Source organism: Salvia hispanica, chromosome 3 (genome assembly GCF_029641045.1).
Source record: "Salvia hispanica isolate PSC_SH4W2 chromosome 3, Shi_PSC_v1, whole genome shotgun sequence".
Lineage (NCBI taxonomy): Eukaryota > Viridiplantae > Streptophyta > Magnoliopsida > Lamiales > Lamiaceae > Salvia > Salvia hispanica.
In genome coordinates, this window is record NC_142694.1 from 65,033,831 (window position 1) to 65,055,532 (window position 21,702).

At 36.3% G+C, this 21,702-nt stretch overlaps 1 protein-coding gene and 1 long non-coding RNA gene across 2 annotated transcripts; one reads left to right on the plus strand and one right to left on the minus strand.

Moving 5' to 3' along the window:
* The first annotated feature begins 10,491 nt into the window (after window positions 1–10,491).
* Window positions 10,492–13,248, plus strand: LOC125215116 (uncharacterized). The gene is made up of 2 exons (XR_016137327.1): window positions 10,492–10,757; window positions 11,851–13,248. It is a non-coding gene; the product is annotated as an uncharacterized LOC125215116 (long non-coding RNA).
* A 914-nt stretch (window positions 13,249–14,162) lies between these two features.
* LOC125215546 (intracellular ribonuclease LX-like) lies at window positions 14,163–15,861 on the minus strand. The gene is made up of 3 exons (XM_048116989.2): window positions 15,714–15,861; window positions 15,477–15,632; window positions 14,163–14,685 (listed from the first exon to the last, which is right to left on the minus strand). Exons 1-3 carry the CDS (start codon window positions 15,813–15,815, stop codon window positions 14,239–14,241), a joined length of 705 nt encoding a protein of 234 aa, XP_047972946.1. The 5' UTR covers window positions 15,816–15,861; the 3' UTR covers window positions 14,163–14,238.
* Between the last annotated feature and the right edge of the window lie 5,841 nt (window positions 15,862–21,702).

The following is a 21,702-nucleotide window of genomic DNA, read 5'->3' on the forward strand; positions in this document are numbered from 1 at the left end:
ACACCCATATCCGTGCTCTTAGCTAAGGACAAGCTCAAGGGTCCCACCATTCTATTATTCAATTTAAATACTCCAATTATTAAAAACATTTCTACATTATAAAAATACATTATAAAATAAAAATTACATAATTAAAATCCTAAAAAATACAAATTACATAATTAAAATACTAAAAATAAAAATACATAATTAAAATAAAAAATACATAATTAAAATCCTACAAATTAAAAATTACAAACGTGGAAGACTATTCCTCTAACCCCAATTGCCTCTTGAGACCCCGGATCAATTGCTCATGTGTTGCAAGTTGTTCCGGAGTCATGTGAGACGTATCGGTCATATGAAGTTGACTCAAGATGGCCCACAACGAGTTGGTCGGGGGTGGAGGAAGCACAAAGGGAGCGGGGGCGGCGGCGGCGGGGGCGGCGGCAGATGGAGTCGGGGCGCGGCGGCGGGTGGTCGTCGCCTTCTTCCTTCCGACCGGCCGGCGGGAACCGCTCGGGCCAGCGTCGGGGCTACCCAAGTTAGTTCCGGCAAGCTGGGTAGCCACATCATCGGAGGAGGATAGAGCTACCGACCTCGACCGTTTGCTGGAGGAGCTGGAGGAGGATGCTGTTATGCCGCCCCTATACTTCGGATGTTGGTGCCCCTCCTGCCAACAATCGAGGTACTTGAACGGTTTGTACTCCTCCCGTTGGTATGCCGCCAAGGCGGCAGTGATGATGTCGAGCTCGTTCGTGCCGCTCCCCGCCGACCGCTCTTCCTGGAGGTAAATCCCCTGGAACTTCCCGATTGCCTCGTTGCATCTGTAGATGCAATTGCGAACCATACTATCATTGCGATATATGGTTCCCTCCGGCCGGGTTTCATTGTAGAAGCGAGTGATGCGCCACCAGTAAGTTTCCCCGGTTTGGTTCGTGCCGACGTCCGGATCTTCGGAGACTGCCAAGTAGGCTTTGAACATCGCCATCATCTCACCCGGAGTGTACGGGGTGCGGGTGCCACGAACAGGAGGAGTAGGACCAGAAGTAGGAGTAGGAGTAGAGCTGTTGCTCCCTCCCGATCCGGGTTCGGGTGCCCACCCGAATCCGGGGGCGTTTAGGTCGTGCAACGGGTAAGGACGGTAGCCACCCGGAGCTTGCGAACCTTGGGTTTGAGGAGGGGCCGTAAATTGGGTTTCCGGACTATATCCGGCCTCGGAGTCGAACCAATCGTGGTTCCAACCGCGATTGCGGGAGGGGTGATCGCCGGAGCCGGACATTGTGTAGTGTGGTGGGAATTTAGATGATAGAGTAGGAGGAAAAAAGATGAGAGAATGTAGATAATGATAGTATAGATAATAGATGAGAATGTGATTTTTTTTGTGTTGGAGTGGGGGTATTTATAGATGAAAATGTGAATTTTGGGGAAAAAAAATTGAAAAATTAATTATAAGTGGGTAGAAAACGGATATATTTTTTTTGGGAAGTGGGAAAATATTTTTTTTTTATTTAAAAATATTTTTTAAAATAAATTTCGAATTTTTAAAAATAAAAATAAAAAATGAAATTGCCAACGGCTATGCCGTTGGCCAATCAGCAGCTGCCACGTAATTGTGCTCAGCGGCACGGACGTGCTCTTAGCTAAGAGTAGCGCCGTGCCGCTGGCACGAACGGACAAGCTCCATCAGCGGACGGACGGCTTGGTCCTCAGCGGCATGGACGGACGAGCGGTGCGTTGAGCACCGCTGCGGATGCTCTCAAAACGGAAAAATTAGTTTTCTATGTCCAATATAACATGACCCCTTTTTGAAGCGAACATTCGAGTTTTGATTCGGTATTTTGTCTAAATCGAATCAAATTCAAAAAATCGATAAATTGAAATTGAAAAATTGAAAATTATGAGATCTTAAAAATCAAAAAGTTGAAAAATCGAAATACCAAAAAACTACAAAACCATTATATATATTATATTTAGAATGGAGTGTATAGAATCTATATAATATAATACTGCGTCATATTCTAATACTTATATCACCCTCATCCAAAATCAAGACCAAATCTTCACCCTTAGATTTTAAAATGAGTGGATGAGATTAAATCTTACGAATCTCAATAAATAGTAGACAAAATATCAACAAAAGGGTAATATCGTTATTATGTTATCGTATTATAATTTTCGTGAATGTTTTTTTATATCAATATAGTGTATTACAAATATCAACAATATGACATAAAAATATCAACACTAGTACAAGAAAATATCAACACATATTTATTGAGATTTTTACATGGTTTTATTGAGATTTTTTGATGTATTTGTTGATAAAAATCTGGTTATCAACATTTACGAAAACTAAAATAAAAAATATCAAATTTCATCATCCGCACGTCGTCAGAACATATGCAATTGAGATTCGTTGGATCCTTATAAAATTATCTTTAATTTGATATAGTTTTTGCTAAAAAGTAATAAATCGAGAGAGTTACGTAAATTTAAAGTTTTAAGATGATTTTAACGTGAGGGAATTGACATTAATACCCTCTAATTTTATTTATTAATTTTCTTAATTAAAAATATAATCCATGTGACATTATTTCAACCACTAGATCTTCTAATCTAATAGCAAAGATTTAATTTTAATTTGGAATTGCATTAGTTAGCAATTGATCACTCCCCTACATAGTATAATATAGAATACATATATTTACTATATTTATAGAATGTACAGTATATTGAGAATTAATAGAATATATATACGTGTATATTATATAATAATAATAATAATAATAATATAAAATTTAGTTTTTATTTTTTTTTTCGAATCGAACCGAATCGAAAAATAAAAAAGTTTATATTTTTATAATCAAACCAAATTTTAAAATTTTGGTCGGGATCGGTTCGGATATTCAGTTTTGATTTTTTTTGCTCACCCCTAATCCCTTCCTTGAACAACACGGGATCGACATCACAATATCGCTCAGAATGCATATTAGTCTGGCAAACCCCTGCCATCCAGCCAACACATATACAGAATGCATATTAGTCTGGCAAGAAAAACAAAGTGTGACTTCAAAACAACCTTTAGAACCTTGTGTATATAATGTGAAATGGTTCCATTGGCTTTCCAAACCTTATTCTTCTTGTGATGCGCTAAGATCCTAAAAATATAGATAGCAATATGTTCCTCAATCCCAACACATTTAATAGGACGTAGACCATCACATTATGATATACTCCCTTCGTCCCGTTTAAGATGACACGTTTTCCTTTTTAGTTTGTCCCAACTAAGATGACATATTTCCTTTTTTGGTAACCTTCTCTCTCCAATTAATACACTCAACCATTTTTTCTCACTCCTATTAAAATATTCATCTTTCTTTATCTCTCTACTTTAATACTTACACTCACCTTCTCTCTCCAATTAAACACTTTAACCAATTACTCATAAAATCCCGTGTCAGCTAAGTAATATGTCATCTTAGCCGGGACGAAGGGAGTAATTCAACACAGCCGCTCAACGTGCAGCAATTCATCTGAAGATTAGGAATGCAATACACATGAGATACAGACGACCTACGTATTTGAATTTGGAGGGAACCCTAACAAGGGCATAATATCGTCTTAACCAATCAACGAAGCGACGTTTCAATCTATTGTTACCTATCTGCATTGTTAGAATCAGTATACTAAAAAACATGTTTCGAGTGCTTTGTATACATTGTGATAACTCTTGTGTTATACTCCATCCGTCCCTAAAAAGTATGAACATTTGGTTCTGCAGAGATTTTAATGCATAATGGTAAAGTAAGAGAGAGATAGAAAGAACATGTTTTTAAAGTATTGTTGATGTAGAATAGGTCCCACCTTATTAGAGAGAAAGGAGTTTCCAAAATTAGAAAGTTCATACAGAAGATCCGTGGTTTAGTACTGAAGATCTTCACGTGGAGAAGGCGCTAGCTATCTTCGATTCTTTGCAGAATCATCAAGGTAAAATAGCTAAACCGTAGAAAAACATGTTTTAGGTTTTAATTAATTTAAAGCATGATTTATTTGAGTTATGAGCATGATACATGTGATAATTGCGCGAATAGAATTTGTCTAAATAATCGACTAAATAGATCTTGATTATCTGATTTATTTGAATTGAAGATTTATCGCACGCTTCCGCTGCCAGTCCCTTCACATACAGAAAGACATCCAAGTGGTAAGGATTGCGTTAGAATACAACCGACAGATCTTTTCACAAAGAGCCTATACGACAAGACGTTTGAACATTAAGTGGAAGGGTTGTTTCTATAAATATATTTTTTTGTATATATAAATATAATTTGTTGTTTCTATATTCAGAGGACGAAATGATTATATAAATACTCCCTCCGTCTCCAAAGAGTATGAACTATTTTCTTTTTCCTCCATCCCTGAAGAGTATGAATTTTTTAATTTTGAAAAATTCAAACAATATACTACCCCTAGACATCATTTTATTTACTCTCTCCGTTCTAAGGAAGATGACCACTTCTTGGGATAGCACAAGATTTTATGCATACTAATTTTAAAGTGTTTAAAAAGGGAGAGAGAAAGTTGTTGGGTGTTTAAAAGTAGGAGAGATTAATAAAGTAAGAGAGATAAAAGGTTGTTGGTGTTTAAATGTACGAGAGATGCAAAAAGTAAGAGAGAGAAAAGGTTGTTAGGTGTTTAAAAGTAGGAGAGATCAATAAAGTAAGAAAGAAAAAATAATAATTGAGTGTTTTAAAAATTTCTAAAATAAGAAATGAGTCATCTTAGTTGGGACAGACGAAAAAGGAAAGTGAGTATCTTCAGTGGGACGGAGGGAGTACAAGTAACGGCCCAAAATCACGAATTTAAAAATTTAGTTCAAATGGGTATAAAATACTTTATAAATCTTAATTAGCATAACTTAGTATGTTGGTTTAGTAAGAAAATTAAATTCTTGAAGTGTGTAGATAGTTTCTTCATGAGGATTATTTGTTGTGTGGTGTATTTAGAGCATCTCCAATGCAGGCTAGCCAATCGGCTAGCCGATTTGCGTCGCTAGCTGGTCGGCTAGCCGATCCATTGGAGCAGGCGAGCGGTGAAAATTTTGGCGTGGACTAGCCGAACGCGCGTCGCTAGCCGAAGCGCTGGCCGCCATTGTGGCGGCCCGATCGGCCAGCGACGAAAATTAATTTTTTTTTTAAACCTATATAAACGCGATTTTAGTTTCATTTTCATTTGCACCACTTGTTTTAACGAGTTTTCTCTCTCTCTAACTTTCTGTACAAGAGCATCATCGAGCGATGGATCACAACAACGAGTCCAGTCCAGCGACGAGTGGATCTCAGACTCCCACGGTACCCGTGGGATCTGGATGGGGCCAGATGGGCGGGCAGATGGGCCCAGGGTTTAACGTCCCCTGGAATTAGAGCTGCCCAAGGTTTATCGAACCGACGGTTAAAACCGAAACCGCGAGAAATATTCCGAACCGAAACCGTGAATTAGAACCGTGGTTCGGTTCAGGTTCCAAATTTTTCGAACCGAAACCGCGACTGAACCGCCGGTTCCGGACGGTTCCGAACTGCCGGTTAACCGGCGGTTTCACGGTTCCAACATGAATTAATATTGATTTGATTTCTACCATATATTTGAACTTTTAAATGTGAACATTGACTTGTGTGACTATTTATAGTTGTTTTTGTATATCATGTTGCTTTTCTCTCTCAAAATAACTAATCACATTTAATACATTTTAACAGTTATTCTACATCTATTTTGCTAAAAATTGACAAGGGGTGCTTTGTTGCAATAATGCACAAAATGTCGCAGAAACCGGAATGAGATCAAAATTTGTAATTATCAAAAGTAGCATTAATGTTGCACTATTTTCGTATATAAAAGCATTATATATGCTATCTCACCGTTTTTTAAGTATGAATTATGTAGTATTCAAATTATGAATATGTATTCTTCAAAATTGATTGGTTCATTGGCATTGTTGATCATACATGATTTAGTTTTAGTTAATCAAGATCAATTAAATTCAATTAATTTAGTTAATGCAATCTCACCATTTTTTATGTATGATTATGTAGTCTTCAAAATATGAATATGCATTCTTCAAAGTTGATTGGTTCATTGGTTGGTGGTTGGTGGTTGGTGATGGTTGCACTCTTCAAAAATGATTGCACAAAACACTATTTTTTTTTAATTTTATTTATTTATTATTTAAATGTAATTCAAATTGGATCTCATTTCCCTCCACTTTTATCTATAAATACTCCCCTCTATTCTCACTTACATTCACTCCATTCTTATTCAAGAATTTCTCTCTTCAATCTAAATTTGAAAAGTCTAACTTTGAAAGTTTAAGTTGAGCTCAAGCCATTTTCAATTTTTTCTTTTTCCCCCCATTTCATGTTTTTTTTTACGTTTAGACGAGTACGGCACTTGTAAATTATATCACATTGTAATTTGTTTATAAAGTATATCACATTGTAATTTGTATATTGAAATTGTAAATTTGATATCATTTTCACCTTACTCATCTTACTTCAATTTAAACTATCTATTTTCTTATTTCAATTTATTTTATAATTTCAAACTACATGGCAAATAAAAATAAAGGAAAAAAACCGCGAAACCGCAAAACCAAACCTAAACCGCTACGAACCGTCCAAAAACTGGCGGTTCGAAACCGAAACCGAAACCGCCGGTTTTCGAACCGAAACCGAAACCGTGAAATAGCCTCACGGTTCGGTTCCGGTTCCATATTTTCCAAAACCGGAACCGGCGGTTCTGAACCGTGGGCAGGTCTACCTGGAATCAGCTGATGGGGATGATGGCCGGAGCGCCAGGGGCTGGGAACCATGCCGTGGGGTATGCCGGGCGGCGGACAGGCCAGCGGTGGGCAGGTGTGGGGAGGTATGCCCCAGATGCAGCAGATGATGGGTATGCATCCCGGGATGCAGGGGTCACCGGGGGGGAGGGGGGGACACGGTCTATCGTCCCTCTATGGATTTTTTGACGGCTTCGTCTCACACGTCGACCCAGTGGAGACGCAATTCACTGGCGATGACCTTATGTCATTGCATGACATGGGGATCGATCTCGGCGATCCGGACACTCCCGTTCCAGCGGGGCGGGCCGCGGCGAAGAAGATGAAGACGAGGGGGAAGGCCAAGGCGGTCGGCGAGTCGTCGCAGCCCGTTGTTGACGACACCCTCGGCCGGAGGAAGTGGACGGAGGATGAGTGCGCCGGGGTGGCCAGGGGGTGGTTGGAGGTGTGCAACGATCCGCTGGTTGCGAACAACCGGCGGGTCGTCAACATGTGGGCGAAGATTAGAGCTGCCTACAGGAGGCACTGCCCGCACGGGAAGGACTTCAGCGGGGAGGAGGTCCGGAAGGGGTGGGAGTGCATCAGGGCCGCGGTCGGCCATTTTTCGGCGTTGTATGCCAACGCCCTCCGTCAGCTCACTAGTGGGCAGAATGAGGAGGACGCCCGGAGGATAGCCGAGAGTCAGTTCCCCTTAGCGGGGAAGTACAAGGAATTCCACTTCTGGGAGTGCTATGTGTTGTTGAAGGACTCCGAGAAGTTCCGTGCGGGGTGCAACGCTGGGTGGCCGAAGAAGTAGAGGCTGAACTATTCCGGCGACTACAGCGGCAGCAGCGGCGGATCCCATGACCTCCCCCCGGATGCTGAGGAGTTTCCATCCCCTCCTTCATTTGGTGGTCGCTCTCGCCCGATTGGACAAAAGCGGGCGCAACGGGCTGCGAGGGGAGGATCCCCCTATCGCCCCATGAGGTCCAGTCCTCCGCCCTCCCACCCGCCCCACTCGAGTACACTCTCCATTCACGTAACCAAACGCGGGATCGGATGTACAAGGTCTTCCAAGATTGGAGGACCGCAACTGACCCCACGGAGAAGATGTTTCTTCACTCGATGCTCGAGAGTATGCAAGTTGATTTGGATGTCACGAGGGCACGGCTAGGGGGTTCCGACGTGGGCTCAGATACCACGGGTGGCGGCAGCGGCGACGGCGACAACGAGTAGAGAGTGGCGGGGCTCGTATGTGGAAGCCTTTTTAAAAAAAGAAAATCATGTATTTTTTTTTAAATCTTTGTACTTTTTTTGAATGAAATGGATTAATTTTCCCGTATATGTGTCGTAAATTTAATTCCGTAATTTAATCGTAATTTTAATTCCGTAAATATAGTATATTTTGAATTATTTTTATTGCGGCTGGCCTATGGCTGACCTAAATCTAATGTGGCAGGTGGATTTTTAGTGCTGTTGACGTGGCAGGGAGAGAGAGTGGCTGGCCTGTGACTGACTTATTTGCATTGGAGATGCTCTTATTAGAAGTATGTGGAAATAATAAAACCAAAGGAAATAAAGAATAAGGAAAAAGAAATGAGAAAAGAGAGGATTTAGAGCACTCCCAATGGAGGTGGCGAATTCTCGGCGATAAATCGCCGATTATCGCCGAATTATCGCCGGCCATTGTGGCGAAGTCGGCGATAATTCGGCGATAATGTTACCGTTGCTTCGCCGAGTGGCGATTTATCGCCGGATTATCGCCGAGCGATCGCCGGCCACTGTGGGCGACGCTCGGCGATAATCGGCGATTTTTAAAATTTTTTTTTTTTTTTTTGGCCGAACGGCTATTTTATCCCACCCCTATAAATATTTCATCCTCTTCCTCCATTCATCACCCACAAACTTCATTCACACAAATTTTCAATCTTTTTTCTCTCCATCTTTATTAAATGAGTTCTGATTCATCGTCTCGTGCTCAGTCCGACGAGGAAATATCACATTCTTCTTCCGAAGAAGAGGTACCTCCCGCTCCCACCGGATGGGATGTAGCGGGTTTCGCCAACAACCCAATCAACAACTATATCTCCCGCTGCATACAAAGCGAGATCGCTCGAATGCAGCAGCCACCCCCCCAACGGCCAATCCGCCGGCGGCGCCGATACATCCCTCGCAACCACACTGGTGCGCACGATCGGCTGTTCGCCGATTATTTCGCGGAGGAACCACGTTATCCGGCAGATGTATTTCGTCGCCGGTTCAGAATGCGCCGCTCCCTCTTCCTGCGCATTGTTAATGCGTTGTCCGCGCGTTACCCCGAGTTCCGGCTCCAGCGAGACGCAGCAGGGAAGCCCGGACTATCGCCCCTACAGAAATGCACTGTTGCCATCCGGCAGTTGGCATATGGAGGGTCCGCCGACATGTTCGATGAGTATCTGCAATGCGGCGAGACGACTGGCAACGAGTGCCTGAAGAATTTCTGTCAGGGCGTGCGAGAGATATTTGGGGAGCACTACCTTCGCTCGCCGGACGCAGCTGACTGCCAGTTCCTACTGGATTGGCACTGGAGGACCCACGGCTTTCCGGGGATGCTCGGCAGCATCGACTGTATGCACTGGCAGTGGAAGAACTGCCCAACCGCGTGGCGAGGCCAGTTTACTACCGGCTACAAAGGTACGCATCCCACCATCATTCTTGAAGCCGTTGCCGACCAACGGCTTTGGATTTGGCATGCTTATTTTGGTATAGCCGGGTCGAACAACGACCTAAATGTTCTCAATTCCTCGCCCCTTTTCAACGAGCGGATCAACGGATTAGGCCCCTCCATCGAATTCACGGCCAATGGCAATGTGCATAACATGGGGTACTACCTGGCTGACGGCATCTATCCGCAATGGCCCGTGTTTCTGAAGACGATCAGATGCCCACTCGGAGATAGAAGAAGGTATTTTGCCCGAGCGCAAGAGTCTGCGCGCAAGGATGTGGAGAGGGCATTTGGGGTGCTCCAATCGCGATTTGCACTGGTAAAGGGTCCGACGCGCTTTTTCTACCAGGGGGATATTGCCGATATCATGTATGCGTGCATCATCATGCATAACATGATCATCGAAGATGAACACGAAGGCGTCCTCGACGTCACCAACGACCCAAGTGTTGCATCATCGAGTCACGGTGTCTCAACCGAGTCCGCCCGCCAGGGTGTACCGCACAACGAACATGAACGGTTCCAGGCGTTCATGGACATACACCAGAAGGAGGCCCATCAAGCACTACAACACGATATCATCGAAGAATTGTGGGCAAATAGAAACCGCGCCCACCGCCCTTGAATTTTTTTTTCTTTGAATTTTTTTTTTGATTTTTTATTTCCATTCGTGTACTTTTTTTTTTTTTAATTTTCTTCGTTGTAATGTGTACCCGTGTTTAATACAACGAACTTTATTACTATTTATTTGATTTATCTTTATAAATTAAATAAGCTAGCTTTATTATATATAAAAATAAAACAATTAAATTAGTGATGATGTAAAAATGAAATGTTGAGTTAGGGAGAAATAAGGGAGAAATAAGGGAGAAACCATTGTAGGGGTTGGCTAAAAACTGGGGATAAAATGTGATGCTGATGTGGCGCTGATGTGGCAGGAGTTAGGGAGAAATAAGGGAGAAATAAGGGAACTCCATTGGGAGTGCTCTTAACTCCCATTCTGGAACTTACGGGAACTCTGCCATATGTACACCCACCGCCATTCACACTTACAGCACCGCTAATCGTCTACACACACGAGACAACTCACCGGCAACCACCGCGCGAGCTCCTTCACCACGTCTCCCTCTCTGTCTAAATCTCTCTTCCGTTGTTCAAACACACACGCCTGCCTCGCCCTCTCTATGCAGTGCTGCTGCTGTCCGGCAGTTTCTAGCGCCACAGTTACCGAATTTTGACAACGTCTTGTCTATCCTTTATGTAAGTAACCTCCCCACACTTCTTTTTATCCAATTTCATCCCCAATTGAAAGCTAGGGTTTAGATTTGAGTTCTTCCCCAATTTGAATTTAAAGAAAATTTAGGTGTAAATCCAATGTTTTGATGGCTTGTTATGTTCCAAAGCCTACTTTGAGGAGTGAATGGAATGAAATTGTTGGGCTTGGTGTTTGAATGTAGGGATAACATAGATTTCTTCAACGGGGCTTTGGAAGCTTACTTTGCTAAATTGATTTAGCTTGGGTATTTACTTTACTTGCGTAATCTAATTTTGGACTGTGGGAAAAATGTGTTTTAGGTAAAGGATGTTTTGGGATAGCCTACGGTTAAACGTAAAACTTGATGATTTTTACATACTTTGATTAAAGATGTTCACAATAAGTTAGATATGCTTATTTGGGAGTTAATTATAATGAACTGGACATGAAATTCTGATGAAATTATTGGGTTGATTATATAGTTTGGATTATCTTAGATAGTATGAATTTTGAAATATATAAGTGGAAACTATGTTGTGGTGAAAGAAGCAAAGTAGACAGCTTTTGTGTCATGTTCTGGCAGATTTTATTCGACTCAGTTAACCATGTAAATGATCTCATTTTCTTACCAAATTTTAACTGAGCATACTTTCATGTGTCTTCAGCTATGTGGCCAAAATTTAGCTTCAACCGAGTTCAAATGAACTTATAATGATTTTTGTAAGGGGATTGCCCTGTTCTGCTAGGTTTGGGTAAAATAAACATGTGTGGCTTTTATTTTCATCTGATTACGTTGAATTTTGACTTCTTTGTTGTTCGTAAAAATCTTAAGACATGACCAAAGTTGAAATGCTTATGTTTTAATCTTATTCTTTTGGTCAAGTGTATGAAGATGTAATTAATGTGAAATCTGGAGGAGAAATAGTAGTTTGACTATCTAATGTCTTGTGGGATATATGCATAAATATTATGAAATTAAGTTGGAAGATAATGGTTAGTAGATAACCACTAATAGCATGGGTTAAGTGTACAAATAGTTTTACTTGATAACAATATGAATTTGATGATATTATGTGAATGTGAAATATACATTGGAAGGTAATAGGAGATAACAAGGACATGGAGAAGGAGCAGGAATAAAGTGATTAGTATGTCAAAGGTGTTTGGGATTTTGAGGTAGTATACTCTTCATTAGATTTTGATTCTTAAATTAAGTCTACATAATTGCATATATAATAGTGTGTGCTAATCAGTGAACAATATATGATCTGAATATGTTGTATGTAGTGAATTATGTGAGTTATGGATATGTGAATCTGTGATGGTATTGAGAGAGTTGGAATTTAATCTTTAATTTGATATGATATGGTGCGAAACGAAGTAGTTGATCTGTTATGTTATAAGATTAATTATTGGAATTAAGAATTTTGACGAAAATGAGTATACTTGACTGTGTTTATACCCCGTGCTTGAGTGTATTATATGGGTACAATTGGCATGCCATAGGATCGTCTCCTGGATAGCCGAAGCGAGGATTTGTCTGAGATCTGTATGATTATCAGTTTGCGCCCTAAATGGGTGCTGATTATCTGTCTGCACCTTAAATGGGTGGCCTGTGCCGAGTCCTTGTGAGGACTAAATACGCGTTATGTCATTAAGCACTTAAGGGGCTATATTCGTTTGGATATGTGAAAATGTTAGTGATATGTCATCCATTTATGTGTTGATATTTGAATAAGATTGTAATGGATATGTGAGCTGAGATCAACTGTCTTATTTTTTATTGTGTATTCTGTCTTATATATTTTATGAATGGATATGTGATTAAGTAAATTCATTGAGATCAATGGCGACTATATGAATGTGGAATTTGAATGGTTGTTGCTGTTGGTAATGAATAAATGTATATAGATCTGGTAAGTATATATGTGTTAAAACTATGTGAGTGGTGGCATGTATACTATAACTGCATATTTCTGTATGTTTTTCTTAATGAACTGCTACATGTTTGACTTCGGTGAGTCCCAGAAAGTTCAGAGAGGACGATATAAAGGTCAGACTTGTATTGTTGTTTATTTTTGAAAGGAAGCATATATTTATATAGATATCAGGATGTTGATTTTGGAGAGAAAAATTTATGGTTATAATTTTGTAAATATATAGGTTGCATAACGTTTACTTAACTCTAGAAATTATGCTCTAATGTTGTGTATACTATTGGGCTTATTGAAGCTCACTCCTTTCTTTTCCCCTGCAGATTTGAGGATCACACTACTCTTTATTGTCCAGCTGCTCAAGTTAGTCATTAGCCCACCTTTTTGTGTTTGGAATATTCTGTTTGATATGTTAGATGTGACATGTATAGAAGGTCTAATGTAGTATGAACATTTCATTTACTTCGTTATCTAGATTGTAAAAATATATGTACAGAATCTAGGGAATAGGCTTATGCTCTAGTTGTAGATAATATATAGTAGTTTTTTTTTTTTCTTTTCATTTTCAAGCAAAGGAAATTAATATTATTTGTATAAAAAGATAAGAAGAATCAAAGATTTTATGTTAAGTTGAAAATTGTACCAAAAAGTGACATCACTTATTCGATTATTAAACTAATCGGGTAAGGGGTGTTACTGTACAACTTATACCACTACCAGTAACACTTTTACCATTATAATAAAGTGGACCCTACTCTCCACTAACATTATTTTCACTACCCTTTCTCTCTTACTTTTTTCTTTATTTATTAAAACCCGTATCGAACCCAATGTTCATACTTTTTGGGGATGGAGGGAGTATAAATTTTTTGCATGTAACTATATGAAAAAACAAATAGTTCTTACCCATCAAATCCCAAAATAGTACTATCAAACAATTATAATACTCCCTCCGTCTCTAAAAAATATAGGCAGTTGATATAACTCGGGAATTATGATAAAATTGGTAAAGTGAGGAGAAGTGTAGTTAAAGTAGTGTTAGTGTATAGTGGGATCCATGTTATTAGTAATGTTTAATGGTGGTATAAGCTGTAAATAAGTTGATGTATAGGATAATAAATTTGGATAACTTTTCTAAAAATGGAATGCACGTATTTTTATGGGACGAATGAAAATGGAAGGTGCACATATTTTTATGGAATAGATGGAGCAGTATAATTTTTTCTCTTAGACGTAAAAGTAATAGAATGCTATGATTACCTTTTTATGTGGAAAATATTAGTACTACTATATTATGAAGTTAATATATATACCTATATATTGGAGTATATTTCACGCCAATTCATTAGTATGGTAATTCCATACTTAATAATACACTTAATAGTATTATGCTACTTTCCATAAATTGATTATCAATTGAATTGAGTTAATCTCCAAAATAAATTGATTTTTGTAAAGAAGAATAACTACAGTTCATAAAAATAATAATCAAGTTCCATTTATTGTTGGAGCAACTAAATGTAGAACGGATAAATCAAACAAATGAAAAAGATCAAAGTTCATGACTGGAACCGGAATGGTGAGACAAAGAAGGGAACTCGACACGGGAGCCACATCCTCTTCCACGTGGCAAAATGGGGCAGTCAATGAAATTTTTGGCAGATTTATCGACACACATATAGACTTGGTATATTTGATGATTCCCTTGTGTATCAACATTGCACTCTATGTAGGCTTCATAACCTACTCCTTCTTTAATTGCCCTTTTCATGCTCTCCATAGTGAAAAAATTCCCAGGCTGAATCCCTGCATGTTTGAGGTGTTGGAGCAAGTTGGCTTTGTTCTTGAGGTCAAGGGCTGATTCAAAATAAGTGTGTTCATCCAATGATGTGCATGTTCCATGTTTCTCCCATTCATGACCCCAGAATTTCATCCCATCACCCGACGGACAGGCTAAGGTCACCCAATCTTTCTCCATTCTCTTCTTCAGGTCTGAGATCTGCGTATAATTTCGTCATGAAAATCATCTTTATATTAGTGATCATGCATATTAATAGCATGGGTCATGTTAAAATACGTATAGTACTCCAGTCCAAAACTAAGACCAATCTTACACCATTAGATCTTAAAATAAGTGGATGAGATTAAAGTTCACGGATTTCAATAAATAATAGATAAAATATCAACAAAATGATAAGATAGTCAATCTGTTATAATATAACTAATTTTCATGATTTTTTTATATCAATTTTGTGTATTACAAATATCAACACAATGGCATGAGAATTTTTACACTAGTACACGAATACATCAACACAATTTTATTGATATTTTACATGCATTATATTGAAATTTTTTGCTGCAGTTGTTTACGAAAAATAACATAAATTTTTTAAATTTCATCATCTGAACGCCATCCAAACATACGCAACTGAGATCTCGTTAAAATCCTTATAAAATTATCTTTAATTTATATGTTTTTTGTGAAAAAACATTTAAATTGAGAGAGTTATGTTAATTTAATGTTTTTCAGATGGATTTGAGGAGCGAGAAAATGGTTAGTTTTAATTACCATATATAAGAATTGATACTATTATTCTTTATAATTTATTAATATTTTTTAAAATTTAAAATATATGCACACAATATTTCAACCACTAGATATTTTAATCTAATGGCTAAAAATTAATTTTAGTTAATGATTGTTAATTAGTTAACAATTGATCATAATTCTTAATGGCATATACTACTATTAATAAGTTGATGGAATATGTATTGAATTAGATTTACCTGAGATATGTCTAAGGAACTTGTGGTGTCACAATTTTGAGGCCATTTACCGTTGTTGTAATTCGGCCAAAGCCCATGAATGCTGAAATCTTCATTGGGTTTTCCGGTTGTAGGATAGCAGCAGCTTCTCCGAGTGTCACAATACGAAGCAGGCCACTACATCATTAATAACACAATATATATTCAATTATACTTCTCGAAAATCGACTTATGTACTAAGTCATAGGCTTTCCTAACCTGTTGAACAAAGTAGAAGAAATCGAAATCTTGAGACGAACACAGAAATGATTGAGAATACAACACGAATAGGATGATCAATATGGAACCCTTTCCTTCCATTGTAATACTAAATGTCTCAACTATAATTCGGAGTTAGAATTGGGTGTCTGTATTTATAGCTATCAAATCTAACTACCTGTGTGTAAAAGGCTATGGGTTTTTAATGTCATTTGCATTATTTTCAGCCTATAATCCATTGCGTGTTAATGTTAGCGTAATGTACTTTTTCCATTGCCAACAATTCACCTCTTAATTTAATTCCTTTCAAGTCAAGATTTAGGTGTGCTTCACGGCTTGAACAAGCTTATTTTAAAGAGAGTATAAAATGAAATGTGTAAAAGTTGTCAAAATATTCAGATAATTAAGCTTATAAGATCGAGAGGGTTTTTTGCAAACTAAGGAGAGAGGAGTAATTCGGGAAAATAAAAGAAATATTATAATCTAATTGTGTTTGTGAATTAGTTGGTGTTTATATGATACTCCCTCCGTCCACGATTAATAGTCCCATTTCTAAATGACGTGGGTTTTAAGAAATGTTAAGAAAAGTGGGTGGAAGAAAGTTAGTGGAATAGGAGCCCCACTTGTATATATTAGTTTTAAATGATATGTGAGTGAAATGAGTTAGTGGAATGTGGGGTCTCTTTACCATTTATGGTAATTATGAACCGGGACTCTTATTCGTGGACGGACCAAAATGGAAAAACGGGATTCTTATTCATGGACGGAGGGAGTATATCTTATAAGAACATTCACAACGGTCATCATGCGTCATTTTCCACTATACCCCTACTCGGCCAATCGGCGCTCGTCGTGAAGCTTATTGTGAACGTGTGAGTGGACTTCATTTTTTGGCATTTTTAACTTTTTTAAATTTGGATAAGTAATTTTATATCCAAAATCTACTGGAGTATATATTGCTCAAATATAATATCTGTTAACCAAAAAATTCCTACCATTATTATATCATCCAATGTCTTCTATTCTAATAGTACTATATAAATATCTCATTCTATTCATACTATTTATTAAAAAAGGACTGAGTATCTAGTTTAATTATGCAATTCGTCAATTTTCTTAAATTTTTTAATTATGTACTGTACTAGTAATTTAACCCGCAAAGAACTCGTGTATGTTAACGTGGTTGTTTTGGAAGGCACAAAAAGTAGACCATATTTAGGGAAATATCTGCATCTGTTGAATTAAACCTCATTTTAAGTTGTAGACACTTCCAAGACAAGATAGCAACTGCGTGCACGCTGATGCAGACATGGAATACATAATGAAGGCAACAAAACCTCATTTACGTAGCTCTCTTAATTTAAATTATTTTTTCGCAAAAAATATATCAAATTAAAGATAATTTTATAAGGATTCCAACAAGATCCCAATTGCATATGTTTCGACGATGTTCGGATGATGAAATTTGATATTTTTTATTTTAGTTTTCGTAAATGTTGATAACCAGATTTTTATCAACAAATACATCAAAAAATCTCAATAAAACCATGTAAAAATCTCAATAAATGTGTTGATATTTTCTTGTACTAGTGTTGATATTCTTATGTCATATTGTTGATATTTGTAATACACTATGTTGATATAAAAAAACATTCACGAAAATTATCATATGATAACATAATAACGATATTACCCTTTTGTTGATATTTTTTCTACTATTTATTGAGATTTGTAATATTTATCTCATCCATTCATTTTAAAATCTAAGGGTGGAAATTTGATCTTGAATGGACCCTATTTTTTTTTTAAGGATTGAGTATTATTTTCTCGTTTTTCCCGATTTAATTTCGTATTCTTCTCTTTCTCCAATCAACTATTCAATGTAAACACTTTTTTAAAATTATCGAAAGATTAAATAAAAGTCAAAAGTTTGGTAAGACATTAAATAGCGCATCAAAATAAAATTTATAACATTTTTTCCATGAAAAGGAAACACTAGTTTCATAAAAAAATAATGAGAATAGGAACTTTATTACTCCCTCTATCCACCATTTAAAAAACCCTTTTGACTCAATATAGATTTTAAGAAATTTATTTAATTTTGTGAAGAAAATTAAAGGAAAAAGTGAGTGGAATTTAAAACTCATTTTACGTATTAGTTTTATATTGGATTACGAGTATAAAATGTTTTTTTTATTTATTTTAGTCCCTCAGCCCTTTATATCATCAAAACAGACAATTACAACTCAAGCCCAAAAGTGAAATGTTTTAACAAAAGAGTACAATGGGGACCCTTCCTTCCAAGACGGGACACCTATCTAAATCAGGAAAGCTAGCATCCCACGAAATCTAGCTATTACTCTCATGACCGGCGAAGCTGAAGTTCAATAGTCCAAGTTGGTCCATTCTAATCAAGGCCTTCAACATTGACGGGGCGGATTCTTGTCCGAAGATCTGATGATCCCTCTCCTTACAGCCCTGCTGCGCTAAATACCCGGTTGCCTTGTTACCTTGTTGAGCAATGTGTGTAATCTTAGCTTCCACATGCTTCATTTTGTTGCGGACTTCAATGACTCGGTGTGTCACAGTGGCTGTCCCAATCCTGTTGTTGTTCGGTAAGGAAACAACTTCCCTTGCATTTAGTTCTATCCAGATCCGCATCCCGTGCTCTCTAGCAAGATCAAGTCCTCGAGAGAATGCTTGGAGCTCTACATCCAGATCCGAAGCGGCTGAGATTTTGGACATGAACCCACGAATGAGGTTGCCTTCCTCATCTCGCAATATGCCCCCCGCTCCTGTGTTTGCGAGTATAAAAAGTTGATGGAATGTGAGGTCCGTATACTAAAATTAGTGAAATAAAATAAATAGTTCTATGAATCGTGGACAATCCAAAATAGCAAAATAATTTTTTAAACGATGGACAGAGAAATTATATATTATGATCGACGTACAATTATTTAAATGTTCAGTGAGACAGTGATACGTACTAAAGCAAATGCTAAAAAGTTAAAACGATAAATTAATAAAAATTAAACAATTGGAAATTAATTGATAGATGTACAATTGCCATTTGGAAAAATAAAAATATTATTTTAATTAGAAGTTGTGGTATCGATGCAGTGATAAATTTGTTATATTTGTTTGTTGTCATATGCATTGGAATTAAACTCGATCTACTTCTGCGAAAAATAATCACATTTTTCAGTAAGTATCCACATTTTCACTTTCATTTTCCAACTTTACTCGCTTGCTATCTCCTTATTTTGTGCATTAAACACCTAGTTAGCACTTGAGACTGTCTTTTGAGGAGGTATTAGGTATTATTTTCTTGCTTTTTTCGATTTAATTTCGTATACTTCACTTGTTTCAATCAACTAAAGGAAAAACAATAATTTTATGGAAATAAAAATTTATTATAAACTACGATTGATGTACAATTAATCAAATGGTCCATGATACATCAACTATAGTAAAAAGGAAAATGCTGAAGATTTTGAAATGAATGTTTAAATTAATAAAATTAAAAGAATACAAATTAAATGGTGGATGCACATTTGCTAATTGGAAAAATAGGACATTCAATTAAATCAGAGGTTGAGGTAGAGACGCATAGATAAATCTGATATAATTATTTGTTGTCATATGTATCTGAATTGCATTCAATCCCTATCCACAAAAATTAGTCACAATTTTATATTTTTTTATTTCTGTTCCGCATTTTCACTTTTGTTTTCTTTTTCCTTATCTAATAATTACGCATTAAATCTGTTGTCAATAAATGAGACGGTCTTTTGTGGTAGGATTAAGCATTATTTCCTTGCTTTTTCTGATTTAATTTTGGATACTTTACTTCTTTGAATCAATTATTTAATAAAGATTTTTTTAATTATCCACGAATCATACAAAAGTCAAATGGTTGATAACATATTAAATAACACAAAAAATTAAAATATTAAATAATAGGAGTATATTTTCTGTCAATAGAAAACACGATTATTTCAAATAAAATGTATGGATAAAGAAACTTAATTTATTGTAAATTATGATAGATGTACAATAAATAAAATGGTCAGTGGAACATCAACTGTTGTTAAAAAAAAAGCAATTGCTAAACATTGTAAAAGAGTGTATAAATTTATAAAATATAACAATGAAAATTGAATGATAGAAGCACATCTGACATTTGGAAAACTAAGACATTCAAATAAACTAGTGTTAATACCTACCTGTGCTATGCGTGGGGCAAATTTTTTTTTAAATATTTTTAAATAATAAAGATATATCAACTTAAAATAAAAAAAATATAGAGTAAATAAGTATAAAAATATATTTAAAAATAAGAACTAATTAAAATAAGTATTTATAATATTATAAACAACAATAAAAAAATATTTGTACAATTGTAAATTTCTCAACCCACTCTCAATGAAACATTTCATATTTTAGCAGATGATTGTATATTATTTTAATATTTGATATGAGTGTAGTATAAAATAAAAGAAATAACAAAAGTGGAGATGTGTGAATGAAATAGAATAAGACATACAAATAAATAAAAATTTAATACTACTATTTACAAAAGAATAAAAAAAAGCAAACTATTTGAAGGACCAAATAGTTCACCGTTTCGAATAAAAAAATCAACTCAAGTATAACTATGTGTACTTCTAGTAATTTAAATATAAATATATTTATAAATTATATATATTGAATATAAATATATATTTATAAGTAATTTCAACATATTTAATTAAACTAATACTCCCTAGGGACAAATATATATTTATAAGTAATTTCAACATATTTAATTAAACTAATACTCCCTCCGTCCCTGAAAATTTGTCACCTATTTCCTTTTTCGTTCATCCCTAAAAATTTGTCACATTTCACTTTTACCATTTTTGGTAGTGGGTCATACATTCCACTAACTCATTCATACTCACATTTTATTATAAAACTACATGCCACCAACTTTTTCAACCCACTTTCTATTACATTTCTTAAAACACGTGCCGGATCAAATGGTGACGAATTATTAGGACGGAGGGAGTATATTATATATACAATTGTGTATTACTATACACAACAACAATTAAAGTTATGCAATATTGTTCTTTGTTTGATAATGATATTAATTTAGTTTCACTTTGTATCATTATAAATTGGTGTTTCATAATTACTTGGTTTATTTCAAAATTTTGAGAAGTAAAAAGAATAGAAATATGAGTAAATAAAAAACAATTCAAGAGAAATAGAAGTAACACCAAGTGTACGATCTAACATTAAGACATTAACACATATTAAATCAAAGTCAACTCAATTCTAACTATATATAGAATTAATTAACTATATAGGGATGTGATCAAATGAAAACTCTAAATATGGTACAAACTCAAAACTATGATCTGGACCATTGAAAAATGTCAGCAGATCACAAAAAAACATCAACAGAAAAATGTCAATAGAATTTCAACGGTAGTCAATGATTGATGCTGTGTCGATATTGTATTGATACTGTGTTGACATTAAAATCTTGAAATTTTACACTGTGTTGATATTGTATTGAAACTGTGTTGAAGTTGTGTTGGGGAGTTTTGAGTTTGTACAATATATAAGTTTGCATTTTATCACTACCCTATATATATATATATAGGGTTTTAATCTATGAAGACCAGATTTAAATACAGAAACGCAGAACAAAGTCATACATAGGGCATTTTTAGGTCATAGTTAGTGTATATTTTAGGTCATGCTAACAAAGCATGACCTAAAATAATCTTAATATGACATTAAACCAAATCTTATGATATGACCTAAAACTACTTAATTATGATATTCCGTGTTTTGAGTTAATTATTGACCATTAGATCATCTAATCCTAGGGTCAAGATTTGGGCTGCATTTCTGGATTTAAATGCATTCTTATTTTGATCATCTCCCTATATATATATATATATATATATATATAATATACAAAGTCCAATAAATT